Raw genomic sequence first — 16354 nt, 5'->3', positions numbered from 1 at the left:
CATTAATTCACGTGTGCCTTGCAGAATTGAAAGATTTAAACAAACTAGTGCAGGGGCATGTTTGTGTGACAAATGAGGAGGGGTAAAATAAAGACACATGGACGTAGAAGGAAGTCTTCTGAAAGTGTTTTTGCAAAAATACAGGCAGAAAGGTGATAAAATCTACACTTATTGTAATTTCATTATTTTAGTTGGAAAATATGTCTCAATGGCAAGAAAAAGCTCCTAATAGCTTTAATAAACAAACTAGACAAAGAAAAGACAATGTGGTAAAGAAAAAAGGAGGGAAAAGAAGGGTAAAGAATAATAGTAACTGAGACTAAAGAGTAATAGTAACCAAGAAAACTAAACCACTCATGCCCAAAGGTAGATAAGAGGAAGCCTGTACTCGCTGTGAAAAGGTCACTGCCCACACAAACATGAGTTTCCAGATGAAAGACAGCACAAGTTCCGCAGCTTTTGCGTCATCAAATTGGAATTAGGTTTCTGGAAACATCTCAAATGAATTCAAGCAGCTCTGCTGTGTTTCTCAAGTGAAAAAACATTGACAGCATGAATGTTGGTTGGAGGAAAACAAAGTTAGTCCTCTGCTAATACACAGAGCGCTTTATGTTCTCAGGCATAGCCAGAGGGCGTCTGTGGGCTGCAAGGTTCACATTTGTGCCAGTCAAGCTCCCAGGAAGCAGCACAGTCTCACTGATGCCATGAACACAGGCATCTGGGAAGTGCCTCAGCCTCAGAAAGGCTGCACAGGCAAGGTGCTGTTTGTAGGGTTTCATAAGACAGTCTGAAAATCCAATTTCTTCCACAGCCTTAATATCAGCTGAATGTATTTCAGCACTGTTTGTATTCTTGGGACAGGACCTTCCCCTTCTGGAGTGAGTGTCATGATTACCTAAAAGTCACAATGCTCACTGATCCAGTGGTTCAACAGTGGCACAGCTTCTGCAGGGAAAACTGTCACTGTCAGGCTGCTCAGCTGGGTGACACAAGATGTGTGTTCAAAGGACAGCATCGAAAGGAGGGATTTCTTCTATCCCCTGTAACTTCTGCAGCCACCAATGGTGCAAGACATTAGTGCCTCCACTGTATTTTTGGAAGAAAGACCTGGTTTAGATGTCTACATAAAGGAACTGCTCGCATTTGTTTCCCCAGCTGTCGGGCCAGGATAATTCTAACTGAACTGATGAACAGAAGATGAAATGAAGGCAGATTCTGAAAAATTGCTTCACACCTGAAATTTCCATCTCCTGGCCCGAGCAACACTTTCTAGGGATGTAAGTACACACTGCCCTTCTTGGCACTGAAGTGTACTTAATTCCTTAGTTCCAGGAAGGAATGCATTAATGTTGATTAAATCAGTTTCTGCATCAATGCATGTGTCCTGTCCCCCTACAGACTGGCATGTGTCTTATGACAGTAACTGAAATTAAAGAGTCAAAGTCATTTGATGGTACCTAACAAAAGGAAATTTCTGTAACATTACATATACTGTGGTTTCTAATGAAAGTTAAAACATGACTCATGCAGGCTGAATGTCTGATTTTCTTGGGCAACCTTTATGGATTATAAGAAAAAAGTATTTTCAAGTGCTGAAAATATTTTAGTAATATGGCTTTTCTCATTTCTAGCTCAGTGCTTTTAAGATGATAAAATGCAGAGAATCTAATTATAGTTGAATGTAATAAGCAAAATCTGTCTCTCCTCAAATTGAATTTATTGGCAGGGGGCCTGGCCAAAGCTAATGTTAATGTTGTTTTCAATCAGTATTTGCAATTTGAAGCAAATTTTAAAATTAAATGCTGTAGTAGAGGAAAAACAATCATGTTAGCAAATGAGAACATTGGTTTGTTGTTATTTGGGTTTCTTGGTTTTGTACGGTCACTTTTGGGCTCCTCTGTACCAAATACAGACTTTGTTCCACATCTAAGGCATGACAGCAGCCGGTTATTTCTTTAAGGGCAGGAGAGAAGGTAACACAGCAATTAACATTTGTGACTGCTCTGCCTTGCCAGAGCAGAGCTCACTACCAACAGGTGTAGCTATGGTGAGCTGCTCCCTGCGGAGCTGCTCCCTGGAACTCCACTTCAAACATGCAGGCACACACATTCTACCCTTGGAAGTCACTTACCAGCTCCAAAACCACCGAGCTGGGGAGTCTCAACTACTTTTTGGTGGCATGAAATTCCACAGTTCTTAAGTTTGGACAACAGTTTCCATTATTATACAAGTAAATAGGCATTACAACTGTCTTCCTCACTAACTGATACTTTGGTTTTCTGCAAGTCCCGGAGATCAGAGAATTAAAACAGTCTTCCTAATTCCAATTAAAATTTCATCTTTAAGAGTGGCTATTGTCAGAGCTAGTTATTAGGATTACTTTCATCTTTATTGTTACAAAATAGAATTCAAGGAAATTAAGAAGTGGGGAAGAAATTAAGGAAGTACATTTTTTTAAAAAGAATCATCTTCTCTGTCAATAACCTAGCTGAATAGCTCATCAGAAGTACATAAAATTGTTTTCTAAAACTGAAGACATACTTAAGATTACAAATTAATTATCTCTATGTTTTTTCTAAGATACAGATTATTTTCCTTAATAAATTACCTTAACTACTAAATGAGGTTAGGATGCTTCCCTCTTCTCCCTTATAGCCATGCTACTTTCACTGCTAAAAAGCAGGATGATTTCTTGCCCTCTTGACACAACAGCACATGCACATCAGTGGCCACAAGGGACAAAGTCACTCCCATCATCTTCACAAAGCTCTCTAAAAGCTATGTTTCAAATGCTGAACAAAGGTACAGTTGTATGCAGTAAGCTGTAAAAACCTTGGATACAACACTATTTGGAGATCCACGAGATTCCTCCAAGGAAAAGAACACCAATTCCTAAACAAGACACAATGAAGAGGGATTGATGCTGTCACTTCCCCAGCACCGCACACTCCCCCTGTCTGGTCCATCTTCACCCTTTCAGCAAGGAGAATGAGTAGAATGATGAGCGAGTGATCTGGTGATTATTCCTGCCATCTATTCCTAGTAACAATGGGCTGCACTGCTTTGGATTTGAATGTTCAAGACCCCTGCACTGTAACTAAACTCACTGCCTTTAGCTTCTTATCACAACATACCTCTGAAGATGATGGCAACTGGACTAAAACAGCTGAATTGTTTTAATGCTCAGTTAATTTCCTACTCATCCACAGGTGAAACAATGATTTGCAGATTTATGTGCAAGACGAAAGTTACAGAAAAAAATGTACAAAAAAGAAGTGTAATTTATAGAGTCAGAGATTAGCATTTCTGTACTGTCAAAACAAGTATGTCCATGATGCTCAGTGTAACCTGACACTCATTACAGCTGTTTCTTTGATACTAAGCCAAGTGCAGAGTGGTTCTGAAGTTCAGTGTTAACAAGCTCGTGTGCTTTGTCGAGTGGGGTCAGTGAAAAGGAAAGATAAACAGAACAATTAGAAACTTAGCTTAGCTTTTCTCAGAGGGAAATTGGCTGAGTGCGTTTTGGTTTGTTTTGAAAAAGACTGTCCTGTTAATACTGCAGCACCCTCTCAGCTGGAAGTTCTTTTTACAGGGATAAATGGATCTAGAGATCTTTCACTGCAGCATGACAGGTACCTTAGACATTGATATTTGAATGTTTCATGCTATACAAAGAGCTTTTATTTCAGTTTTGGTCCAAGTTAGTTTTCTCCAACTTGTCCAAACATACATTATTGATTTCAATATTCTCTTATTCTGTATTTCAATACTCTCTGAATGTTGCCATCTCAGTGACAGTCCCAATTCATGTAAGACTTCAGTGTCACATCAAACATTTTAGCAGCAACAGCTACTCACACTTACTAATGGCTGTAAGCCAGAACATCTGAGTAGGAATGTGTGGATGCAATAAACCACTAAGGACCATTGCCTGAATTCTGACACCTTTATAAATAGGAAGAGCTGAACCCAAGGATCATGGAAACAGGGAGTGATAAAAAAGCATCTCACTATAAGGAAAGGGCTTCTGCCATATCAAATATTTCCCCCAAAACAGGCAAATCAAACATCTAAGTTTAGTTCTAATCTTTATTGCTTGGTTGATAACCATCTCTCAGGCAAGTAACTGGAATGCTTTCATAAGAGCAAAGCTTGTTTTCTCCCTTTTAAAGTCTCACTAGTTTTAAATCTGGAATATTAAAAAAAAAGTTAACCTGTTCTTAACAACTTTTTGATATCAATCAAGCCACACATCCTTCTTATTTTTAAAACGTCCTCAGCAAATCTGAAATATCTGAAGATCTGAAAAAGTAAAAAAAAAAATAAAAAACCAGACACTTACCAAAGGTTGTTCTGCTTTCCATGCCCCAGTCTTGTCAAGTTTATTGGTTCTTGGTTTTACTTAATCTGTGTTTATTAGAACAGAATCAATTTTAGATGCTTTCTGTGCCTAAGATAGTATTTCAAGAAAATTTTCAGCATTCACAGCTATTATTTTACCTTCTCAGTTTCCAGTACAGTACCTTCTTCTCAGGCATTTTGTCACTCTTTCATTAAGTGATGCAGATATGTAACCGCTGTGTTCTCATCCCTCTGGTTCAAGAAATGTGAGGTATGCTACATGATGGCTGCACTAAGCAAAACAGAAGACTGTAAAGAGAAATATTCAGCAGTGCTGTGGCACATCACAAGATATATACACTGTGGAGAAGCTATAGATCAGCATTTCTGAGCTTAGTCCTTATATACACAGAGAAACTGTAACAGACCTTGAAAAAAAATATGTACATATTTTATTGGAAGCTGGGGCAATGGACAGAAGGGCACCTACAAATTTTAAGAAAACATAAATGCATAGTATTTTCCTTTCCCTAAACCCCAGTCTGGGAAAACTTTGTAGACTATGCACTTCACAGACAATAAGCCAAGTCTCAAAATTACCAAACTGAGCTAATGCTTCCAAAGGCCTAGAGACTCTTTACAAGATTTATTAATCCCATTAAAATACTTCTGGTAGGAAACTGGTCATTTTAATAGGAAAGGTGCATTCAGTATTGTAAAACATTTGCAATATACAGTTTTTACAACAAGTAATACACCACTGTAGATATACAAAGTTTTTTTTAATAAGCTTGGCTCTTTACCTCACAATCCTCTTCAAATAAATATTTAACAAAAGAATCTCTCTTCTAATATGGAAGTAAGACCACGGATAAAAAGAGCATCAACCATGTTGCAGAAATGCTACAACAAAGCCCCTTTCACCCGCCAGTCTTGGGACAGCAAATCCTGCAGTTCTTCTTCATCTTCACTACCAACATCCTCCTCCTCTTTCTCTTGTGCCGCTCTTAATCTCATGGCTTCCTTTAACTTCTCCTTCATCTCATCCTGGCGGTTCCGCAGAAGCTCGACACGGCGGTAGCATTCACTGTTGGAAAGTGAAACACCTGTTAACATCTGGGGCCTTTCTACATTAATTTGGTCATCTCCAGTGCTGGATTTTGTTTCTACAACTTTGAATAATGAAGCTTTACAGTTAGAAATGAAAGAGAAATAAGCTTTGAAGATGCTAGTGCAGTGTTCATCAAGTGAAAACAGACCGAGAAGAGGTCCATTCTCTATCAATGAGATCCAATCCAAGTACTTAATGCAATACAGTACTTCTAAAATCACAAACTATTTTCCAATAAGCACAGAACCAATATCCACTTCTACTTAAGAAGGAACACCATTCTTTGCTCCATTTATGGTTTTCATGAGAGAAAGGTGTCACATCAATTATCAATTTTGATAACTCGGTGGTGTCTCTGAAAATTATAAAGTGTTCAGATGCTTTATCTGCTTCCTCTGTGCTGTAACAGAACATTTTAAGTAAACACAATCCAAAAGTTTCAGGTTTCCATTTACTTAAAAAGTTCTGTCCTTGAATTGTGTTTTGTAACTATTCTAGCCATTTTAAACAGGGTATTTTTTTGAAAATGCCAAGTAGTACCAGCCTGACTTAAATTCACCTTTGCCCTTTTCATTCTTACTTGCTCAGCAGGGTCAACATGGAGAGGTTACTATCTGGATCCTGCTTCCCCTGGCATATCATCAGTATGATTCTTACAGGCAGTCATAGCTGAAGATTTAAAGGCCAAGGAATTTATTTAATTTTCAACTTATTTTGAAATAGTCTGCATTTGAATACACTCAGAAGTCAAAAGTTACAAAAAGTCTTTAAAAATCTATTTGGGACTTTTATTTTGGGGAAAAATAATTACAGTAACAAACTTGAAATAATCTACAAATTTCTGAATTTGGTTCTGTGTACTACAGCAGCCTTAGCTAGTGAGAAAAATAAATCCTCAAAGAGAGGAGATTTAGCTCAATCCCTCTCCAGAATGACACAAACATTGTTAAAAGATATCCCTGTAATAGCAAAGTTCAGTTTGAACCCAATGCTGTTGTTACCATACACTGATCATGTGCAACATGTAAATCTGCCCAGATGGTTGAAGTGTTACTTTAATTTCCAGCGTCTTCTTTTTGTTGCATCTCTTTCTTTTCAGTCGCTACCATCACCGTTATCAATGTTAATATCAGTGTGTTGAGATACACAAAAATGGTAACAAACTGTTCCACTGAGCTGTATTTCAGGTTACTTGAGTTTAAACTAATGCACATCCAACCACCACACACACCATTTCAGGGAAACAAAATGAAAAAAATACTTCATGTAATAAAGTGCATCACTCCACAAAACCCTTAGGTAAACTTCTACAGGAATTAAAGAGGTTTTGCCACAGGACAGGAGATTTATCAGTACAGGAAATGTTTCTTAAAAATGTTCACATAAACTCTACATCAATCAAAATTCCCAGGGAAATACAGATTAAGACATTAAGACATTTGACAGGGGAAGAGGGACAGTTTGTTCCAAGAATTTAACTTGTGTACTTTCAGTGATTCCAGTAAATCCTCTCTTTGGAGAAAGTTACATAATTTTGTACCAAAATCCATGTCTTTATTAGGTATCATTCTGCAATTTGAGTGAGTCTGTCCTTCAAGTACTCAGATAATTAATGAAAGGTACTATCACAGATTAAATGGGTTTTTATCACTCTAGTCAAAGAGCAATCCATTACTTCTGGAGAACAGAGAATTTGAGGAAAAATTGATCTACTTACATCTGCTCATCAATTTCTCCAATCTGGCGATCTAGTCGTCCCTCCTCATCATCTTCTGCCACTATTGCTTCTGAAATCTAAACCAGAAAAGTGCTGAGAAAATTCACCTTCATCCTGAATTCCACTTCCACTCCTTTACAATGTCTGTGTCCTCCCCTGCTCCCCTCTACCTCAAGTTAGTGTCAATCTCCTCTATGTATATTCCCATCTTCACAAGGGCAAATACAGGAAAAAAAAAAAAAAAAAAAAAAGTCTGGTTTAATTTGAAATGGAAATGCTTTTTCTTAAAATCAAAAGTAGTTTGGCTGCTTTGGGGTTAATCTTTGGAAATTTTCAATACACTACAATTTGAAACTGAGCATAAACAAACTACACACACCCACAGTCTGAGGCCGAAACGGGAGCTCTATCCCAGTGCTTCGGACTTAAATACACACCACTTATTGAACATACTGTTTAAATATTCCCACCAGATCCCGAAGTGTTTCTAACCTGTTATTTTTTTCAGCATATACTTTCTCAAATCTGAATGTCTGGGAGATGCTATGCAATCAATGGTCCACGCATAACTGAGAAGATTCCTCCTAAGCTGAAGAATTATCTGAATGGCTTTTGCTAGCAAAATGTATCCACCACCGCTTTTGTATGAACATTCGCTCTGTTTATAGTGCTGACTGCTTTAAAATGAGCAATGATACATTTTTCTGAACCACTTTTCTCAGCAATTAACTTATGAATAACTATTTACAATTAAAATAATTAAAAGGATAGCAAATACTCTTGGGGAAGACTGAGAACACCAGATAAATCTGTAGTACAGTTTTATATTGTACACAAGGGCAGATGAACACCTGCTGCAGGAAGACTTTCCATGCAATGGTAAACAGTGAAAAATAGAAGTACAGAAAAACTGTAACCAATTTACATGTCTCAAACTCTTTTGTCACTTTCCCAGATTTTGGAGTTCCTTTCCAGTACATTTAAATTAAACATTAAATCCAGGTTACCTACACTTTATAGATACTTTTTTGAAAAGACAGACAAATGGGTGGTGTTTTTAAAAGCTAAAATATGAATATAGAGCTAAATTAGAGCGCAAGATTGTGTCCTGTTTGGATACAGGACACTGATCTGAGGTATATGTTAGCTAAATAGTATTTAAATGAAATACAGTGTAACAACTGTAACTAGATACATATGACTGGATCTTGTTAAAAGTTTTTAACTTAATTTTCTTTAAGTGGAAAATACAAGGAACCCTTTGCTCATTTATAAAGTGCATTTAACCGCACACTGCATTGAAATAAACAGCTGACAAATGCAGGTATCAGCCATTCTGCAGAGCTGCATGAAACTGTTGTTTTCCTTATTGTGTATAGTATTTAGAATCAATAAATATAGATTCCATTACTTACTGTGTTGACCTGTCGCATTGCCTTTTGAAATTCATCCCATTCTTTGTCCATCTGATCCTTTGGAGCATCAACTTTTCTCACCTAACGAACATGAAAATTTATAAATTAACAATTTAAGTCTAATGACTCTTTGGGGCACTGTAAAAAAAGACAGGAGAAATAGGGAAAATTATGCTGTGTTATCAGGAAAGTCTGCTTGATGTACTTCAGTTTAAGTAATGGATATGAGTGAGGAGTGAGAGAGTACAGCTGCACAATGGTTTCAGAAGAAAAAATCTGACTCTACTTCTGGATTAAAGCAACATCCGTGACTGCAGCATTAAAGAATAATTATTGACTAAAAGTGGCTGGTGTCGAATGTCTGGATCAACAAAAGTGAGTTTGACGGTCTGTCATTTCACTGTGTCAGGTGATAACTATTAAATTCTTCTGCAAGCTGCCTGTACAATTGCATACAGTAGCCATTTCACAAGCCAAAAAGCAGTGAATTGTTTGCCTTTGGCATAACGTAAAGTATCAAACTTTTCAGTCACTAGTCTGCTGGTGTTAGGTAGCCTGACTGTATTTCAAATCTAGTCTGATTCTGTTGGCTAACAGAAAAAACTGTACAGCTACAAACCAATTTTAGCGACATGCAAAGCTTTTTATTCTGTGGTAGATGGTATTTAGTACTAAGAGATGAAGTCTGAAAAAGTAGAAGTGATAAGAATGTGTGTAAGATCTACAGCCAAGGTAATCAAAGCCAGATTATGCTTTTAATGCAAATAAATAAACAAGGTAGTCTACCTGTGTAATTGAAACTTCCACAACTGAAGACTGGAAGATGTGGCATATAATGTATTTTAGAAGACAGATTATGCCTGACTCAGGACTGGTAGAAATTACATAGCTAGGAGAACTAAGCAGTTTGAACATAATAAGTCATGATGCCATCTTTTTGCATTAGTTTTATTTTCTCTTTATTCATTCTGCTCTTTTGGTGACATGTCAGTCATCACCTTAGTAAAGACAACAGTTTGGTGCATTTTGTTCCTGAGTGACTATACAAAATCAAGTAGTATGAATTAAGTTTATAGAATAAATTAGAAGCTTCCAAGCAAACTTCTACTGGGAAGTAATAGTCATCATTTCATTTTTCTGTTCTGTTATTATTTCTATCATATGTGTATGTACTGTGTTATTATGCATTGTGGTTGTCTTTTGTAATTCATAATTATTTGTATTTCTTACAATAAATTTAAACACTAAAGTTATTATTTCTTCTTGAAATATTTATCTAATCCAGAATTTATATGCTTTACGAATACCTGATGCAAATAACAAGCAGTTTTCACGCCCACAATCTCCATTTCAAATGCCCAGTTAATTCTTAAAATAATTATTTTGTGTATGATTCCAACACAGAAGCACCGCAGCCACCTCAGTGTAAGTGATGTCACAAACATTTTCCTTCCTCTGAGTATTAGTTACACTCGGAAAGGGCTGATTAAAAGGAAGAGTTTCTGCAAGCAATTCAAGGAAGAGCTGACTGGAACAAGTAACCACTTGAAAATTTATCAGTGGAGGCAATAACCAGAACAAAGGTCACTAACCAGTGTCCTCACAGATATAAGCAGATTCTCCTTTGCCTGATGGACATTCCCGCATTCCCAACTTATCACAGAACTAAGTATTTGAAAAATTTAATACTTCAATTAAACATGAAAAACCCCACAGAAACAAACCCGAACAGCCAAAGCATGGCTTTTTCAGCTACATATTTCAATATTCAAAATATCAAATATCAAAATATCATTATTGAAAACTCATTCACAACACATGGGCATGCGTAGTGCCTAAAGAGTCTTGCCAGAGCAAATAAAACACCTAAGCTTGTTAGCTGGGCCAGTGGGACTAACTGAATATGAGAAAGCATTATTTGGAAGGTCTCCAAATTAGATGTCATAGCTTGGCCTCACAATGCCATTTAAATACACCAGCAGCCTTCCACTGTGAACAAGGAAATGTACTCAAAGAAAATAAAAAAGACTTAAGCCTACAGCACTGTATTTCAATGAATAAAGCAAGAAATCCATCAAATCTGTGGCAAATTTTACAAAACAAAACAAAAAATGTTTGTATTTCAAATACCAGTGTTTATTTTGGTCATCATTTGGCACTATGCAAGCTGAAGAAAGCATGAACATTTTTGATAATAATTCCAAGATTTTTAGTTGTGGGGATTTTTTTGAGAAACAAGGTGAATACCCACATTTCTTTTCTTTTCTGAGTATCATAAACCCCCAAAGTGGTAAAAGACAAGAGGGCTGAAGACCAGGTTCACTCTTTTGGTGTAACCAGTACCACAGATGACATTTTATGCCATAGTGGAGCTATTTTCCTTCCAATAGGATGCACCCTGTCAGTCACACAGTAACTCAACACTTTTCAGCAGGATCTCACAAAGGACACTATAGAACTGTTATATCTCCAATTCCAAAGCAAAACTGAACATACAAATTAAGTGAACCGCTTTTCCTGGGATGACTCACAGAAATAAAGGCAGATTGTCCAAATCTCAGTGTAGTATTCCAGCCAAGAAATGAAATTTCTTTAAGAGCCACAGAGGAACCATAATCAAAAATACTTTCCAAGAGATGATTTTAACAAGCTCTTCCTGCCCACCTCCATCCTTTTTCATGTTTTCTAATTCACACAGAATGAATGTTTAAAGCTGCACCAGGGGAGGTTCAGACTGGGCAGTAAGGAAGCATTTCTTTACCAAGAGGGTGGGGCAAACACTGGAACAGGTTTCCTGGAGAGGTGGCCAATGCCCAAAGGCATTTGAACAATGCCCTTGATAACAAGTTTTAGCTTCTGTTCAACCCTGAAGTTTTCAGGCAGTTGGACTAGATGATTATTATAGGTCACTTCCAACTGAAATAGTCTATTCTAGTCTAAATACTTCAGTCATTTTCTTATATTCCAGTATGACTGGTTACCTGGAAAAGCATCCTTACTACTCAGAAAATCATTACAACTGGCAGAAATAAATCCAGTAGCATAAAACCAGTGGATCACTTACTTTTGCGTCCACTTCAGGATCATCAAAGAAACCTTCTGGCAATGCTTCAGCAGTGTTTTCTTTCCTGAAATATTTGATTACTATTAGAGCGAGTTAACATTTTACAATCTGCTTTACTGCAGAGTTAAAAACAGTCAAGAATGAAATTCATAATCCTCTGTGTAAGTACATAGAAACACAGCAAGTTTTTTAAGCCCTTAGTTTTATCTACAACCATCAAAACCTCCTCCTTCAGCTTGGTCTTTCCTCACTTTGAAGGAACTGCACAGAAAGGTTTAAATTTCACTGATAAAACAAGAGCTGTAGCTTATGCTTCTTAAACTATTCTTTCCAGTGTGCTGAACACCCAAACACTGAAACAGCGCAGTTGCTACTTCTAAAAGACTAAAGCACTGTCTAAAGGAGTGCTCAAGTGAGCTAAACCATTACTACAGAACGAGCAGTTTCCTTTGAACAGTGGAAAGCAGTGGTTGATATTAAGCTCCCACAGTATCCTCTGTTACAATTTGCAAAGAGAAGTCAAATAGATTCTGTATGACATTGCTCCATCTCTTCTCCTGTCCCTAGGGTGCAAGATACCTGTCTGAAACAATGCCTGAGGCTGACATATATGCAAACTATTCTGAATCTAACAATAAGTTAAGATTTCTAAGTGATCACAGTCTCCATTTCCTGGAAAAGTGATGTTTATTTACAATTCCTAAGACTATTAATATTTGATTTGACTGCTTACCTTTCGACTACCTTCTCTTGTATCTCTGCTTTCTGTATGGATCCTGAATGGGAAACTATAGGAGCAGCTGGAGTTTTGGTGTCAAAAAAGTCTATAGAAAAGGACAGAAGTCTATGACAAAAAGAACAGGCATTTTCTAAAATTCCTACACTAGACAGGAATTTCAGTTAGTACCTTACTGAATCAAGGGAAGAACATGGGAAGGGAAGATGTTACTTCCCCTGGCCTCAAACAACTAGAACATAAAATCAATAAGCAACCACCACACAACAATGGAATAGTCTTTGCTAGTTTATCTCTACTTCCAGTATTACACACCCTCACCATCACGTAATTACCCATCACCTCATGGCAATAATTAGAAAAATAAAAACCTTTCATTATCAGTTAAATCACAGGTTCTCCTTACAGAATCACTTACTATTTCAGTCAGCAATACCTGCAGGCAGAGAATTAGCTACTACTTCTTGAGTTGGAGGTGGAATTTCAGTTTTATGCACAACAGAAGATTTGCTTGATTGTTCTTGTTCCTCCTCTTCATCATCATCTTCGTCATCATAATTCCCTGACAATAAACTGGGACCTGGGCCCTTGGAAAGCTGTACACTGGCGCTGTCTTGCTGTGCTTCATCAAAAAAATCTGCTGGCAGCCTGGTAAAAAGCCCACAACACAACTGTTTGAAACTTCACAGCAATGCCTCCAGTCCAGCACCAGCAGCCCAGTCCCTCTGTGAGCAATACAGGCTGTGAGATACTGAGCAATGCCCTCCCTGAACTCCACAGGTGCCAACACAGCCACTGTCTGGAGAAAGCACACACTTGGGGCTCTCATTTTAAGCTCCCCAGAAATGCCCAGGTAATTCTAGAAACACATTTTTTACATCTACTTTCCTATTTGCATATTCAGTATCAGAAACATTAATAAAAATAACCCATAACAAATTGGAATGGTGGTTAAAGTAATTGTTTTTCCATCTGCTATGTTATTTGCTACTTATTTTGGTACCTGCTGCTGTCCAGGACTGCAATTTAGAACGACCACGCAGGCTCAGCAATTAGAAAACTTAAGATTTTCTGGAATAGCTGCAGCCTGCAAGCCACAACATTCTTTCATATTGTATTTTAAACTAATCATGCCAACAAGTTCAAAAATGGACAAACCTCTCAAGTGTTAATTTGTTAATTAACACAAACTCAAGTTCCCACAAGGAAACAGCACGTGGTACCTACGCAAGATAGTAATTTATCCTGTGAAGTGTAGAGGAGACCCACAGGTGTCACCTGACATTTGCCATCCCTGCAAAGATGACTGAATACCATCAGAAATTTTTAGGGGTACTTGAGATGCTTAACCCAACCCCTTGAAGTCAAATGCAGTCCTGTATTTGTACAGGTTCAACTGCAGCATGTGCACCTACATTAATTTTAGGTGACAAAAACCATCCTAATGAACATCTGTCATTAGTCAGTAGCTTTTGTTAATACATATGATTTGATTATATATTCAAAATTTGTGCTCATTTCAGACTGCCACCTCTTCTGTAGGATGTCAGCATTATTAAAGTACATGCTAAAATCTAGTTATGTTCAAGATGTGTAACAGAACCACACGTCAATCCTTTAAAGTCTGTCAGTGACAGTAAAAGAATTCCTGTTTTCTCAGAGGGCCTTAAGAGTTGACACAATTATCTCTGCCCAGGAAGATGCTGCCATGTTCAGGAATATACAACTCCGATAGAAAATGGGCAGAAGCAGAGATCTGCTAGCTCTCTGAACCTTTGCCCTTGTCTAGGAAGCAGAGACAAGGAAGAGCTGGGCAAGAATACAACCACTGGTAGTTAGAAAAAAATTCATAGGTAATAACAAGATCTACTTACCCCGATGAAGATGTGTGAGGCTTTGCGTCTGTACCTGTACAACAGCCAAGAGTCATTTCTTAAAATCCACACTTTTAAAGAAACATCCCTAAGAATTCTATGATAGCACCAAGTACCCAAATGCATATGTCTTTAAATATCTCATATATTTACGTGTCTGGTAGCACCAAGAGAAAAAATTAACTGTCTTTCCCTTGGCAAGAACTTTGGTGCATGGTTTGAAGAAAACCAGTGACTTGATCCCACTGAAAAGGAATAACACCACTTCTAGGCAAGTGCTCCTACTGCTTAATTTACACTGCTCCTTGATCTGATTGGGCCAAGCCCACAGTTCTGTGACCTAATTCAACCCAATAACCCAGAATAAAACCAGGTAAACTTCCAAAAGCACAGTTTTCTCCTGACACAGAACTCAAAGCGAAAGAACAAGCAAACTTTTTCCCTTTTCAGCAGCAACAGGCTGACTTCAACTCAACAGTCTGGTTTATTCATACTTCCACAGCAACAAAACAAATCAAACCAAGAACAAGATGTAAAATGATGGATTCTGGCAAGCATTTCTCTCTCATTACCTTTTACTCTCTTTAGGTCTGTATTTTCTGTCTCAACTGTTTTTCTCTTGACAGGTTGAGACGATGTGCCAGCAGCTGAGCCAGTGGCTGTCTGTTTTGTGCCTTTTAATTCTGCAACTCTCTGTAAAGAAATAAAAATTCAGGACATGTTACTAGTGGTAACTTCTGGATTGCAGCTTAAAATACAGAGCTTTTACAACAGCTCATCAAAATGAGCTAACACCTCTCTCTAGAACAAGATCACTGAAACAGATACCAAAACAAAGACCAGAGTTTCTGCCAGTCTCTGGAACGATGTGACATGGAGGAAGAGTAACTGACACTCACAAAAGGAAGGCTGTACCAGTAAGAAAGAAAAGACTAAGAGCAGTAACACTGACAGCAGTAAGGCACTGAAGAAAAGAGCAGGAAGGTTAGATTTTTTCTAAGGTCCTGGAATACTAAGTATTTAAAATTAAAACATGGCACTTCAACAGCATGAAAGACATCAACCTGCCTCGCCAGTCACCTAGTCTGAATGCAGGCAATGAACTGGAACCCTTCCACTCCTTTGGTCTTTCCCTGAGTACTTGTAAAATTAAATATAGTCTTTCAGTTTTTGCTAAGTAGCAGCAGAACTTAAAAGGATTAAAAAAGATTGGGTCGAATCCATGTTATAAACTCCCTGACTTGCTTTACAAGTTGTTCATCTTTATTACTGAATTACAAAGAAAAAAATGTGTATTTGCTTAACCCCGCATAAACTGTCACAGGTGACAGCTCACAGGTCCCCAAGCAAGGCCGGGGAGGCAGCGGGGTCCGAGTGCGAGCTGCAGACAAGTGACAGCCAAAAGCTGTCGCTAAGGTGGGAGCTGCTTCACCTGAGGAGCGGACCCCTGAAAGACTCGGGACCCCCTTTTTAAGGGGCTGGTTTTTCAAGTCCCGCATAGGCTCTAAAAGAACAGAACCCAGACGGAACAGCCAGGCCGGTTCCCACCCTCATCCGCTGCTCCCACTGCCGCAGAGACAGAAGCAGCGAAGCCCAGGGCCCCGTTCGGGCGGTGCGGCCTGTCCCCAGTCCCTCCCCTTCCCAGCTGCTGTCCCGGAACAACAAAGGCCGGCCGAGACCCGCGCCCTCCGCACCGCCGCTCACCTCCCGGTGCTGCTTGCCCAGGACGTGGGTCTGCCACAGCAGCTCTCCCTTGACGGGCGCGTTGCACAGGGAGCAGCTCAGGTGCCCCAGGCTGTTGTACGTGTCGGACGCGTTAAGGGAAGAACCGTGCGGGGCGCGGACCCCTCTCCCTCACTCCCCCCAGCCTCCCTCCCTCCCCGCTGAGCTCTAGGGAGCCCGCTGCCGAGGATATTTGGCGAAGGGCGAGTCGATGCGCTTCTTGCCCGCGTTCTGGCGCTGCTTCTCCCTCATGAGGCGCCGCAGCTCCTCCTGCCGCACCTGCTTCCGCCCCGCGCCCGCCCCGGCCGCCGCCATCTTCCCCCGGCGCGCGGGGCGCAAGGGCGGGGCCGGCGCGCGCCGTGACGCCACCGGGA

General features: G+C 39.1%; 2 protein-coding genes across 10 annotated transcripts in view; one reads left to right on the top strand and one right to left on the bottom strand.

Moving 5' to 3' along the window:
- LOC111925338 (poly(rC)-binding protein 3-like) overlaps positions 1-9837 on the top strand; it is a 484117-nt gene extending 474280 nt beyond the window's left edge. For 4 of the 7 annotated variants that reach the window (XM_086896499.1, XM_086896520.1, XM_086896530.1 and 1 more), the window contains one exon: positions 7678-9837. In XM_086896499.1, the coding sequence (XP_086752625.1) occupies positions 7678-7738 (61 nt within the window). In that variant the 3' untranslated portion in view covers positions 7739-9837. Of the gene's footprint in view, positions 1-861; positions 1278-7677 lie in introns of those variants that run through there. The other 3 variants (XM_086896382.1, XM_086896373.1, XR_015288878.1) reach the window with 2 other exon arrangements.
- On the bottom strand, positions 4349-16353 carry ZNF830 (zinc finger protein 830). Of its 3 annotated transcripts, none has more exons than XR_015288903.1 (12): positions 16174-16353; positions 15963-16062; positions 14831-14951; positions 14259-14292; positions 12821-13032; positions 12382-12472; positions 11649-11712; positions 8585-8665; positions 7170-7246; positions 5145-5428; positions 4501-4633; positions 4349-4407 (listed from the first exon to the last, which is right to left on the bottom strand). XR_015288903.1 is itself a non-coding variant. In XM_086896545.1 (10 exons), exons 1-10 carry the CDS (start codon positions 16293-16295, stop codon positions 5245-5247), a joined length of 1086 nt encoding a protein of 361 aa, XP_086752671.1. In that variant the 5' UTR covers positions 16296-16353; the 3' UTR covers positions 4771-5244. The 3 variants fall into 3 exon arrangements, 1 of the variants encoding a protein (XP_086752671.1); XR_015288904.1 differs by having other exon boundaries at positions 4524-4633; XM_086896545.1 differs by lacking the exons at positions 4349-4407; positions 4501-4633 and having other exon boundaries at positions 4771-5428.
- Position 16354: the final 1 nt, after the last annotated feature.

Source organism: Cyanistes caeruleus, chromosome 1, assembly GCF_971803275.1.
Source record: "Cyanistes caeruleus chromosome 1, bCyaCae1.hap1.1, whole genome shotgun sequence".
NCBI lineage: Eukaryota > Metazoa > Chordata > Aves > Passeriformes > Paridae > Cyanistes > Cyanistes caeruleus.
Note: the sequence above shows the minus strand (reverse complement) of the source record. Positions and strands in the feature narration are given on the sequence as shown.